At 43.2% G+C, this 13,807-nt stretch overlaps 1 protein-coding gene across 3 annotated transcripts in view; it reads left to right on the forward strand.

Moving 5' to 3' along the window:
* The window catches only part of Orc2 (origin recognition complex subunit 2), a 31,415-nt gene extending 17,655 nt beyond the window's left edge, over positions 1-13,760 (forward strand). For all 3 annotated transcript variants that reach the window (XM_057758436.1, XM_057758438.1, XM_057758437.1), the window contains exons 11-18: positions 2,153-2,262; positions 3,082-3,214; positions 4,722-4,818; positions 5,575-5,721; positions 6,557-6,728; positions 8,936-8,997; positions 9,818-9,936; positions 11,134-13,760. In XM_057758436.1, coding sequence (XP_057614419.1) covers positions 2,153-2,262; positions 3,082-3,214; positions 4,722-4,818; positions 5,575-5,721; positions 6,557-6,728; positions 8,936-8,997; positions 9,818-9,936; positions 11,134-11,220 — 927 coding nt within the window. In that variant the 3' untranslated portion in view covers positions 11,221-13,760. The remainder of the gene's footprint in view (positions 1-2,152; positions 2,263-3,081; positions 3,215-4,721; positions 4,819-5,574; positions 5,722-6,556; positions 6,729-8,935; positions 8,998-9,817; positions 9,937-11,133) is intronic.
* Positions 13,761-13,807: the final 47 nt, after the last annotated feature.

The following is a 13,807-nucleotide window of genomic DNA, read 5'->3' on the forward strand; positions in this document are numbered from 1 at the left end:
GAAACATGGCTCTGGAGTTCAAAGTATGTACTGTTCTTTTCTCTCTCTCTCTCTCTCTCTCTCTCTCTCTCTCTCTCTCTCTCTCTCTCTCTTTCTTTTTTGGTGGTTGTTGTTTTTTTGAGACAGGGTTTCTCTGTACCTTTGGAGCCTGTCCTGGAACTAGCTCTTGTAGACCAGGCTGACCTCGAACTCACAGAGATCCACCTGCCTCTTCCTCCCAAATGCTTGGGATTAAAGGTGGCACCACCACCGCCCGGCATATGTACCGTTCTTATAGAGGACCAAAGTTCAGTTCCCAGCACCCATGGGATTCACAACCACCTGTAATTCTAGTTCCAGGAGACCCATTACCCTCTTTGAGCCTCTATGTACATCTTACTTGGATATACCTCCCCCAATAATTAAAGAAACAAGAAAAATAAAAAGCACAGTAGGGTTAATAATTTGAAGCCGAGAAGAAAATGTTCCTGGTTTACAGGTGCGCCATGATGGCCCTGTATCTCAATTCTTACGTATACATCACCTACACATTAAAATATAATAAAGTAGAACCTTTAAAAAGAAAATAAAAGAATCCCTATCAAAAAATAGGGACAAGGGACTGGAGAGATGGCCTAACAGTTGGGAGCACTGCTGTAACGGAGGACCCCGGGCCAGTTTCCAGCACCCATATTATCTGTCTCGCAACTACCTGTATTTCTAGGTCAAGGGATCTGAGGTTTTATTCTGGCATCTTCGGGCACCATGAGCACATGTGGAGAGTGTTTGAGGAAGGTGCCACTGTTTGGATTCCACATGCTTATGGAGATGTACCTTCCATTCATATACACACATGAACACACACGTGCAATAAATAAGTAAAAGAAGACCTTTTCCAGGAAAGAAATGACACTAGCACTTGCCGTCTATTTTATATAAGCAACACGAGAGAAGAGTAAGTGGCTCTAAGGTCAAAGGCAGACTCTGAGCACGTAATCGCTGTGAGAATGTAAGAAGCCCTTGTTAATGGTGGTGGAGAAGAGCATTGTAGGCAGAACACTTGTTTCCATGGCTGTGGGTCGGCGAGGAAATGTCACACGTCTGTCCTTGCGGGACCAGCCAGGTCTCTGAGGAGTGTTCTCATGATGAGAAGGACTAAGAAGTGGGAAAGCTGATTACCTCTTCCAGCCTAGGGTTAAAACTGGCACACTTGTCAGGCAGACAGAAATAGCTCGCGCCTTTAATTCCAGCACTCGTGAGACAGAGTTCCGGGCCAGCCTGATCTACAGAGCGAGTTCCAGGACAGTTAGGGCTACACAGAGAAACACTGTCTCAAAAAAAGAAAACAAAAAACCTAAAAGCTGATAGTTTTACTTGTGCCTCATTCTAGTGGTAAAGAAACTTGAATATTTTCCAAAAACCTTTTTACAATTTTTCAACTCTACAGGTTTGCGTGTTTTATGTTTTAGTTACTATGCTGATGGTCTGCTCAGGCCCTCACACTTGCAGACCAGCGCTCTGCCATTGAGAGCAGCTTGAAGGGGTCACTGTTTGTTGGTTATCTTTGATTTGGTTTTTGTGTCTGAATTTGAAGCAGGTTTGATCATCTTGCAGTAATTATATTTTTAGAAATTAAAGCTTTATAGTTGGAGTTTGTTGTAATCATTTAAATGGTTCTAGGCAAACTTAGCAAAATTTTTGTTATTATATACTTGAAATAAAGAACTTTTAAGAGGGGTTGGAGACATGGTCCAGTCATTGAGAGCGCTTCCTCTTTGACGGACCCAAATTGAGCTCCCAGCATCCACCTGGTAGCTCAAGAACACTTAGAACTCTAGATACCAGATGCCCTCTTCTGACCTCTGCAGAACAATTATACACATAACAGTGATCAAATCTTCAAAACAGCTTTTAATTAATCAAGAATTTATGTTTGAGGATTTTTTTTTCTTTTTTCTTTGGTTTTTCGAGACGGTTGATCTGTGTAACAGCCCACGCTGTCCTGGAACTCACTCTGTAGATTTACCTACCAATGCCTCCTGAGTGCTGGGATTAAAGGTGTGCATCACCACTGCCTGACTATAGAATTTTTTTATATTGTTGGTTTACTAATTCCCATACCTGATTTAAGTCAGTATCCTCACTAATAACTTCCTCTCTCTCTTTTTTAAAGAAAACTCTGCGTAATTTATTGAGCAAATTTTCACCTTCCTTTTCTGCTGAAATTGAACAGTTAAATCAACAGCATGAAAAGTTGTTTCACAAATGGATGCTCCAGCTACAGTGAGTATTATTACTATACACCCTGCACAGTGAGGAACAGTGTGTCTATAAATGGATGCTACAGTGTTATCCCTGCACACCCTGCACAGTGAGGAACAGTGTGTCTATAAATGGATGCTACAGTGTTATCCCTGCACACCCTGCACAGTGAGGAATAGTATATGTGTCTATGCTGAAACATCATTTGCAACCAGGTGTAGTAGTGGTATGTGACCATTTACCTGTTTGTTTCTTCTTGTGATTTTGAGACAGGGTTTTTCTGTAGCTGTGGAGCCTGGGACTAGCTCTGTAGACCAGGGTGGCCTCGAACTCACAGAGCTCCGCCTGCCTCTGCTTCCCGAGTGCTGGGATTAAAGGCTGAGCCATGTTATAGTATTGGCAATAGTCACTCTTACCTTCACCTGCAGAGAAAGCTGCCAAACAAACTAGAACTGAGAGCCCTCATGTAGATAGTGAGTGGTGCCTTTGCTGTGTTCTTGGGAACCCACAATTTCACTGTGTGCATGTTCTAGTTCTTCCTGTACTTTCTGTACTTTTACTTTATCCATTTATCTTCATCTTCATGAGGCAGAGTCTCAAGTGTAGCCCTGGCTAGCCTGAACTTGCTTTGTAAACCAGGCTGACTCCAAGAGAACAGCAATTATCCTGCCTCTGTCTCCCAAGTGCTGGGACTATAGGTGACACCACATATCTGGCTTTTACTTTCATCGTTCATTCTCTTATGCTTTTCTTCCTGCAATCATCTTGAACTGATTGATGATGAAGCTGGCAGTCCGAAGTCTTAAACTTTAACTTTATGGATGTTCCCTTTCTTCACAGCCTCGGGTTCAACATTGTGCTTTATGGCTTGGGGTCCAAGAGAGACTTACTGGAAAAGTTTCGAACTACCATGCTTCAGGATTCCGTTCACCTTGTCATCAACGGCTTCTTTCCTGGAATCAGTGTGAAATCGGTAAGTTTCAGACTTTCTATGGAATGACATTGTGTCCCGTGCCAAGTCATGGCCCCATAGTGGTAAGGATGCAATTTCGGTTTCTGGACACTGGATATAAAGGACTTTGTGTGGGGCTTCATAGCAGTTAAGCTGTATAATGTCTAGCACCCACTCTGGCCTCTTAGGGCACTGCATGCACATGGTGCACTTACATTCATGTGGGCAAAGCGTGTGTTAGGACTTAAAATAATGGGAAAATCCTCTTAAGGATAATTAATAAATAAAAATAAGTGTAGACAGCACCTGAAGAACAGCACCCACGTTTGTCCCATGGCCTTCCCCTGTATCCACACAGAAATGTTTACCCATACAAGCACATAGATACACAATCACTGCCCTAGGTAAGGTTGCTGTAATGAAACACCCTGACCAAAAGCGAATTGAGGAGGAAAGGGTTTATTTGGCTTATTTCTGTGTCATAGTCCATCATTAAAGGAAGTCAGGGCAGGAACTCAAACAGGAGCTGATGCAGAGGCCATGGAGAGAGCTGCTAACTGGCCTGCTCCTCGTGGCTTGCTCTCCATGGCTTGCTCAGCCTGCTTTCTTGTAGAACCCAGGACCAGCAGCCTAGGGGTGGCTCCATCCTCAATGGACTAATTACTAGTCACTAATCACTAATTAACAACATGCCCTCCAGGCTTCCATCCAGAGGGATCTTAGGAGGTATTCTCTTGAGGCTCACTCCTCTCAGCTGACTTTCAGCAGGTGACTCGCAGAGAAGCTGACTTGTCTGGGGCCTCAAGGAAATGTTGCCTTTGTTTACTGCACCAGGTTACTAGTGGAGCAGCTGAGAGTAAGCTCACAGAATCTGTATATATTATAGAATCTGTAGTTTATTGTAGTTTTGTGTCATTGTGGTACAGAAATATGAAGTGTAGATGGCAGCAGATAGTTTTACAGTACATTTATTATGGACCATTTTTTACTTCAGAGAATTATATCAAGGTTTTGGATATTGGGTATTGGCCAACGTAGTGTCCTGTTTTTAGCATCCTTGTGTGGGTATCATTTCTTTTGACGTTGATAGTTGCCCCCCTCCCTGTCCTTTGGTTATTTTGAGACAGGGTCTCTCTGTACAGCAGGCTGTCCTGGAACTCCCTGTGTAGACCAGGCTAGCTTTGAGTTTACTGAGCGAGCCCTGCCTCTGTGTCAGTGTGCTGGACGGCAGGTGTGCACCACCATCCCTGGCTCACATTCACACTTCGACCAGGCCTTTTTACTGGTCATTTTTTCACATTATTTTTCTTTCCTTTTCCTATTAGCATTAATGTATTTAAAGAAAACAAAGGAGAAGAAAATAAAATAGATATACTTAAATGCCCAGTGGAATTTTAAGTACTTTTTAAACTTTATGAGAAACTCAAAATCATTTTTAACTTGTGAAAAATTAATTTGCTAATTGTATTTATCATGTGACAGAATAAACTGCAGTTGATATGGTCCCTCTTGCACTTCTGTGATGTAGATCCTGAATTCTATAACTGAAGACGTTCTCGGTCATATGGGTACTTTCCAGAGTGTTCTGGATCAGCGAGACTGGATAATAAACAAGTTTAAAGAAGGTAACCCAAAGCAAATCATCTGTAGGACTTAGGGTGAAGTTACATTGCATTTCTGTATTTATGGAATTTTGAACAGAAAGATGAATATTATTTTAGTATGGCTACTCCAGTCAATGTCAATTTAGATTTCTTTAAAATAATTTATCTTTCCTCTTGTAGTGATTTGTTCTGTGAAGTAACTGTCAGTGTGATGTGCCTGTAGGAGCTTTGTACATCTTTGTCTGACATTTTTGTGTTGTTCAGTATTGTGTGCATATGTATGTTCGTGGGGGCAGAAATGGGCATGCATGGCTGTACTTGTGCATATGGAGACAGGAGCTGTCATGCAGTGTCTTCCTTAGTCTGTCTTGGCGTGTGTGGGGCAGTGGTCTCACTATAACCTGGAGCTAAGGATTTGCCTGGTCTGGCTGACCAGGGATCCCGAAGGACCCACCTATCAGCCTCTGCTTCTCAGCCCCTGAGGGGACGAGTGCAAGTTGCTACACCCAGGTTTCTGTGTTTGTACTTCTTTTCTTTGAATGGGTGCTGAGGGTTGCACTCAGGTCCTCATAAGCAGTTTACCAACTGAGCCACCTTCCCAGCTCCAGATATTGTTCAGTTATTTTATAACACGTCTGTGACTATGCTAAGTTTTGCTGCTCATGTATAGAGTGCTGTGTAGCTCCTTCCTTTGGACAGCCTTTAATTCCTAGGCAGCGTGTGTGCTGAGGACGTGACAACCCTCACTGCAAATAACTGAATTCCCTTTCCTTCTAGATTCTTCTTTAGAACTCTTTCTTCTTATCCACAATTTGGATAGCCAGATGTTGAGAGGAGACAATAGCCAGCAAATTCTGGGCCAGCTGTCATCTTTGCATAACGTGTACCTTATAGCATCCATTGATCACCTCCACGCTCCTCTCAGTAAGTTACGGGTAACTTTCTTTCTTCCTCGAGAGATTAGGCTTATAAAATTTTCTCACTGTTTTTTAGTTAATTTTCAGCTTTTCGAAAGGTGGTCTCGAGTAATTAGAACTAAAGAAGTGTGTTTGCACCTGAAATTCCATAAGGGCGGGCAGACCCACGCTCTTTGTGGTATTACAGTGTGGTTAGTTCTGTTTGTTTTTTTTGTTTGTTTTTGTTTTTCGAGACAGGTTTTCTGACTTTGTAGACATGGATGGCCTCAAAATCACCTCTGCCTCAAAATCAAGCTCCGCCTGTCTCTGCTTCCCCGGTGCTGGGGTTAAAGGCGTGCGCCACGGCACCCGCCTGCCTTATGAAGGTTTTAAAAGAACTATTGATGATGCTGAGATATTTTCATTTGTATTTAATGTGCAAATAAAGATTCAGGTGTTAGCCAAGTAAGGTACCTCGTACTTACCACCCTAGCACTTGGGAGGCTGAGGCAGGAGGATTGTGAATTTAATATTAGCCTGGACTACATAATGAGACCTTATCTCAGAAAACAAACAAACAAAAAGATAAAGATATTGATTAACAGTAGAAGCAGATTTTGAGTTATAGATTCATATAAAAATGGACAGAAATGAAATATTCCATGACTTTTATTTAATGCAGTAGTGAGGTATGACCAGACAGAGCCTTGTACACTTTAACTAAGAGCTCTACCCCCTGCCTGCATCCCCGGCTTGGGTGCTTTTCCTTTAAATGCTTCTTCCCTCTTTGCTGCAGTGAGATCTCAGGGAGCGTGATGGCGTGACCGTAATTTGTAACTCGTTGCTTTGGTCATCTTCCGTAGTGTGGGATCATGCAAAGCAGAGTCTTTATAATTGGCTTTGGTATGAAACTACTACATACCACCCTTATACTGAAGAAACATCCTATGAGAATTCCCTTCTGGTGAAACAGTCTGGATCTCTACCCCTGAGTTCTCTGATTCATGTCTTACGAAGCCTCACCCCCAATGCACGGTAAGAATGAAAGCTATGAATATAATTATATATAAAGATACACACCCATCTATACATGGTTATATATAAAGATACATACCCATCTATACATAGTTATATATAAAGATACACACCCATCTATACATGGTTATATATAAAGATACATACCCATCTATACATAGTTATATATAAAGATACACACCCACCTATACATAATTATATATAAAGATACACACCCATCTATACATAGTTATATATAAAGTACACACCCATCTATACATGGTTATATATAAAGATACACACCCACCTATACATAGTTATATATAAAGATACACACCCACCTATACATAGTTATATATAAAGTACACACCCATCTATACATGGTTATATATAAAGATACACACCCACCTATACATAGTTATATATAAAGATACACACCCACCTATACATAGTTATATATAAAGTACACACCCATCTATACATGGTTATATATAAAGATACACACCCACCTATACATAGTTATATATAAAGATACATACCCATCTATACATAGTTATATATAAAGATACACACCCATCTATACATAGTTATATATAAAGATACACACCCATCTATACATAGTTATATATAAAGATACACACCCATCTATACATAGTTATATATAAAGATACATACCCATCTATACATAGTTATATATAAAGATACACACCCATCTATACATAGTTATATATAAAGATACACACCCACCTATACATAGTTATATATAAAGATACACACCCATCTATACATAGTTATATATAAAGTACACACCCATCTATACATAGTTATATATAAAGATACATACCCATCTATACATAGTTATATATAAAGATATACATCCATCTATACAGTTAGGGCTAGAAGTGCAGCTCCATGGTAAGCACTTGCTTGGTGTGCTAAATCTCCTGAATTCAGCTTCCAGCTCCACTACAAAAACAAATAACCTGTACATTTGAGGACTAGCAGTGACAGTCGGTGGTACAGGCTTGTCTCACACGTACAAAGCCCTCAGTCCAGTCCTAGCCCTTCAGCTGAGGCTGGACTACCAAGTCTATCGTGATTCTGCTTTAGTTTATCCTGTGGCTGTGGTTAACAACATAACCCCCAAAGCAGCTTGGGAGAGACGAGGGTTGATTTGGCTGACAGTTCACCACTGAAGGAAGTCAGGGAAAGAATTCAAGCAGGAACTCCAGGCAGAAACTCATTCACAGGCTCGGCTTAGGTTTGTTGTAACCACTCCCACCTGCCTGAGTTGTGCCGCCCACGGCAGTCTTGGCCCCCACATGAGTTGGCAGTAGAGCAGTTGCCCCACAGACATTCCTGTGCCAGCGTGAGCTAATGATTTCCTCCGGAGTCCCTTGTCAGGTGGCTCTCGGCTGTGTCACGTTGATAGCAGTGGACAGAAACAAAACTACCTGCTTGCTATAAAGGATTAAGAAGGATAATAAAAATAGTGACCAGGACTGGATTGCACAATAGGCGAAATATTCAGTATTAGCCCATGAAATTGACCAACAAAGTTAAAAAGTTTTTCCTCAACAAATTGTTAGCGGCTGGGGAGATGACTCGCTAGTTTAGGTCAGGCATGCTTGGACTTCAGTTCCTCGGATCCTTATGGTGACGCAGCCCCAGGGGAAGCCGACAGCGTGTACATGATGCACATACGTGCAGGCAGCCTTTTTGTTTCTGAAGAGAAATGACTGAGTTGTGAATACAGAGACAACTCGGAGTGCTTGTTTTCTTCTGTGTGAGGTGTGAGCTCGCTACTGTGCTGCCAGAGGCTCTCTTAGTCTGTTTCATTGCTTTTGAGGTGGCGTCTCCCTGTGTAGTCTTTGCTGCCCTGGACCCTCTTATAGGGTCCAGTTTTCCTGGAAAAAGCCAGTGATTTACTTGCTTATTTATGTGTGCTGCTGAGTTCTGGGAGTAAGGGCCTCTGCCACCTTTCCCAGTGTAGGATAGAGGCTGGTACTGCCCGAGCCACCCTGTTCTGTCTTCTGAAGTATCAGCCAACCCCCTCAGGTTTTACTGTAGAAAGAGAGAAAGAGTGTGTGTGTGTTCCCAAGCACACTTTCCTAGGTAAGAAAAACTTTTTCCTATGAGGATATGATTTCCTGGAGAAAGGAACAAAAGGCATATTTGACATTCTTACTCACATTGACTAATACAGATTTTTGTCTTTGTTTTTGTAGGGGAATTTTCAGGCTACTTATAAAGTTCCAGCTGGATAACCAGGACAGCCCCTCCTACACAGGTATCTGATATTGGTGATATTGAATGTGACTTTCTGCCCCTATAGTCTCTAGAGTCCCTTGAGAGCCCTGCGTCTCTCCCAGCAGAGCAGTGGCTGCTCTGTGGTGGCTATGTCTGTCCAGGCTTGCAGCCGACTTCGCGTTGTGCCAGATGCACTGCTCAGAAGATTGCTGGTGGGAATTGGAAGACAGGCCCACTTACACACACACACACACACACACACACACACACACACACAAACTTAAAAGATAAAGTACATCTTTTCTTAAAAATACTGATTATGCGCCTTTAATTCCAGCACTCGGGAGGCAGAGGCAGGCGGAGCCCTGTGAGTTCGAGACCAGCCTGGTCTACAAGAGCTAGTTCCAGGACAGGCTCCAAAACCACAGAGAAACCCTGTCTCGAAAAACCAAAAAAAAAAAAAAAAAAAAATACTGATTATGCTATCACGGTGGGCCTTACTTTTCATCTCAGCCCTCAGGAAACAGAGGCAGGAGGATCTCCATGAGTTCAAAGCTGATATACCAGCCTGATGTATGTGCTGAGTTCCAGGCTGGCCAGAGCTGCTTAAGACCCTGTCTTAAAAATGTAAATAAACCCGGGTGGTGGTGGCACACACCTTTAATCCCAGCACTTGGGAGGCAGAGGCAGGCGGATCTCTGTGAGTTCGAGACCAGCCTGGTCTACAAGAGCTAGTTCCAGGACAGGCTCCAAAACCACAGAGAAACCCTGTCTCGAAAAACAAAACAAAAACAACAACAACAAAAAAAATGTAAATAAAGCAAAGTATTGATTAACTTTTAATCTTTTCGTCTCCCCAGGACTTTCTTTTCAGGACTTTTACCAGCAGTGTCGCGAGGCCTTCCTTGTTAACAGCGATCTCACTCTCCGGGCCCAGCTGACTGAGTTCAGGGATCACAAGCTTATAAGAACGAAGAAGGTAAGACGGCTGTGGCAGCCTCGGCCATGAGGGGTGGGGCGCAGTGTTCACTGAGGACGCAGGCAGGAAGGAAAAACAGATAACTTGCTCTCCGGTGCCGTGGATGGATTGCTGTGAGAAAAGAGGAAGTGTGAAATGCAAGGCAGCGCTAAAGAGTCAATAAATTATTTCTGATGACTTTGTTATGTGTATGTATGTTCTGTATGTATCTACACCATGTGTGCAAGCCTGGTGTCTGTAGAAACTAGAAGCGGGCATTGGGTCCCCTGGAACCAGAGTTACAGGTGGCTGTGAACTGCCATATAGGTGCTGGGAATCCAACCAAGTCCTTGGGGAGAGCAGTCAGTGCTTTTACTGCTGGGCCATCTTCCCAACCCCAAAAGATATTCTCGGGTGAGAGCTCCTTGAATGTATTCAAATCAAGTGAACGGTAGGTGTGGTGGAGCACTCGCTGATCCCAGCCCTAGAGAGGAGGGGCAGGCGGATCTCTGTGAGCTAGGGCCAGCCTGGTCTACAGAGGGAGTTCCAGGCCAGCCACGGCTACAGTGAAGCCCTGTCTCAAAAACACAACAAAGGTCGGTAAGATGAACCATGTTGAAATGGGGCAGGTAGAACAGAGAGTCAGTACTGACTGGTTTGGAAAGGGCACAGTGTGTCCAGCTGTGGCTGACAGTGAACGTGGTCCAGCTGTAAATATGCTGCGTGGTTCACGTATGAACTTCATACATGACAGTGTCACAGGGTCAGACATGCCCGAAAGCACAGTGAAGAAAACAGTGACCTCTCTGCCCTCCAGACTTCTGTTAAGAGTGCTTGACTGTACCTCAGGGTTTAGACACAGTCACGTTCCCTTTGCCTGCCTTGATTTTTCTGCTTAGGTATTTAAATACTTATTCAGATAATTAGAATACTGCATAAAACATAAAACTCAAATCAGGCGATGGTGATGCACACTCTGAATCCCAGCACTCAGAGGCAGAGGCAGGTGAATCTCTGTTCCAGGCCATACTGGCCTACAGAGTGTCTTTCTGGGCTTCCAGGATTGCACAGTGAAACCCTGTCTTGAAAAACCAAATAATCATAATTTGAAAGTCCAGGGTTTTGTTGTTATTTGTTGGTTTGTTTAATGTGTTATAGAAAGGTCCAGATAGCTCCCTTGCCAAGGATTAACAAATGGAGTATTCTTTTATCTTGTAGGGAACTGATGGTGTAGAATATTTATTAATTCCTGTTGACAGCGGAACATTGGCTGATTTCCTGGAGAAGGAAGAGGAGGAGGCTTAGACTGCCTCCTTTAGGTGGAAGAGTCTTGTACCCCAGCTGCCGCTCTTAGTAAGAATGCTGGTTTACGTCCAGCACTAGATCATTCTCTCCAGCACACAAGACTGACTATTGAAGGGGCAGATCATCAACTTTGAGCTTTGATTAGGCTGGATTACTGTCTCTAATACTGTGCGGTGTCATCGAGTTGGGGGGAAATGTGCCTTTAATTTATTACCTCTCTGGAGACTTCTTGCTGGATGAACAGTGTGCTCAGGGATTATTTGGAACTGGATGTTTTGGATTATTTTATACTGAATGTTATCCCTAGTTTTCGAGGGCCGTTTAATGCTCCCTGAGCTGAATTCCTACAAGTGCACTTGTTTCCGATGTGAAAGCACAAAGATGGGGTCACACAGAGCTCGTCAGAAAGGACGGGCTTCACCTGCTTTCTCTGAAGTGATAAAGGTATCCAGTGGGCTGAGATGATGCGCTACACATGCCTGGGACAGGTGGGAGAAGTGTAAGGAACTGACAGGGCGTGTGCCAACCAACACAGCATTTATAGTTCATTGAGTATCTGGACCATCACCTTGATTTCATGATACAAACGGGAAGCCAGGCTTAAAAATAAAATCCCAATTTACACGTTAATAATTGTTCTCAGGACAGTAGAAGATAAAAACATTTCACTATTCTTGTACATTGACAGTTTTTATCTTCTTAAACAGCATGCAGGCATAGCTGGCACGTCTGTAATCCCACTGTCAGGACTCAGAGGCAGGCAGACTGCTTCTCTCCCTTCCCACACAACAGTAGCAAGACATGAGCTCACATTTGTGATCCCAGCACCAGAAGGGGAGGCAGGAGTTCTAGGTCAGTCTGAGCCACAGCGATGCCTGCTTCAGAAAACAGCAGCCGCTAAATAAACACAGAGTGATCACATGAGACTTGCTGGTTTGCACTTTGCTTTCTGTGGTGTGTGTGTGTGTGTGTGCGTGTGCGTGCGCGCTTCTGTGCAGAGGCCAGAGTAAGATGCTAAGTGTCTTTTACTTTCTGCCTTATTACCTTGAGACAAGGTCTCAGTGAACCAGAGGCTCCTTTTAGGCTGTCTCTGCCTGCCAGTGCAGCTAGGGCACTGTAGACATGCCCAGAGTTCTGCGTCAGAGCTGGGGTTCAAATTCAGGTCCTCATGTTTTTTTTTACTAAATGTTACTAAAATAAAAGACCAGAGTGTATAGTCCTTTTATAATGCTAGTTGTTTTGAAGAGTTTGAGAAGGATTCTGAGTGCATCTTACAGCTCTCGTGGGCACAATGGCATATTAACTATCTACTCACTTCCCTGAGCAGCTCTGTTCCTTCCTGTCTAGGAGGTATAGGAACCTGAAGTTATAATTCCTGCCTGATTTGCTTCTGGGCAGGAGGTGTAATTCACCAGGCGAACTCTTTTCTTGTTTTTGTTTTAATTTTTAGGCTAGCATGCAGAGGTGTTGGGTTCCTTATGGCATTTCCGTATGTATGTGTGTGTGTGTGTGTGTATGTATGTATGTGTGTATACACACATTTCCATATATATATAAATCATTGTACTTGGTCCTCATTGATCCCCTCCCCAATCACCATGTCTCCCCTCTCTCCCTCTTCTGCTTTATTATCTCATGTACCCCATTACCCTCCTTGTCCTTAAAAATCTCTTCATCTTGTCTGTTCCCCTTCTGGTTTTATGACCTGCATGCGCACAGGCATGCGCACACACACTCTAAGTTCTTCTAAGAGAGGGCATGCAGAATGTGTCTTTCTGCATCTGGCTTGTAGAACACCTGCAGGAAATGCTGTGTGACAATCACTACTCCTATTCTGAGTGTTGAACACCATTAATCAGCAACAAAACTACAAGCCACTTTGGAGATCAGTTAGAACATGTGACCTTCCATTCACAATGTGGAACACAGTTCAAGAATACAGCTGTACAAGCCGGGCGGTGGTGGCGCACGCCTTTAATCCCAGCACTCGGGAGGCAGAGGCAGGCGGATCTCTGTGAGTTCGACACCAGCTTGGTCTACAAGAGCTAGTTCCAGGACAGGCTCCAAAACCACAGAGAAACCCTGTCTCGAAAAACCAAAAAAAAAAAAAAAGAATACAGCTGTACAGCCGGGCGGTGGTGGCGCACGCCTTTAATCCCAGCACTAGGGAGGCAGAGGCAGGTGGGTCTGTGAGTTCCAGGCCAGCCTGGTCTACAAGAGCTAGTTCCAGGACAGCTAGGATTGTTTATACAGAGAGAGAAAGAGAGAGAGAGAATATGAGAATAGAGTTGTACAAGGGGAATTCTGAGTGCTTGTGAGAATACTTCAAGAAAATAAGACAAAAATCGGGTTTTTTTGTTTCTCTTTTTTTTTTTTGCAAAAACACAAAATATTGCAGCTGGCTATTGTTATTGTTCATATGCCTCTATGAAAAAATGTTTTTGCCACGTGCCATTTCTCCATGTGATGTACACTTTACTCAGGTGACTCTGCTTAACTCTCAGAGTCTAAATTGTCTGAGTCTCCAAATAAAGTTGCCTATTGCGTGAGACTTTACTCTGCCTCATTTTTAGGCCCTGCTCTTCCA

The sequence above is a fragment of the Chionomys nivalis genome, chromosome 26 (assembly GCF_950005125.1).
Source record: "Chionomys nivalis chromosome 26, mChiNiv1.1, whole genome shotgun sequence".
In the NCBI taxonomy this organism is placed as follows: domain Eukaryota; kingdom Metazoa; phylum Chordata; class Mammalia; order Rodentia; family Cricetidae; genus Chionomys; species Chionomys nivalis.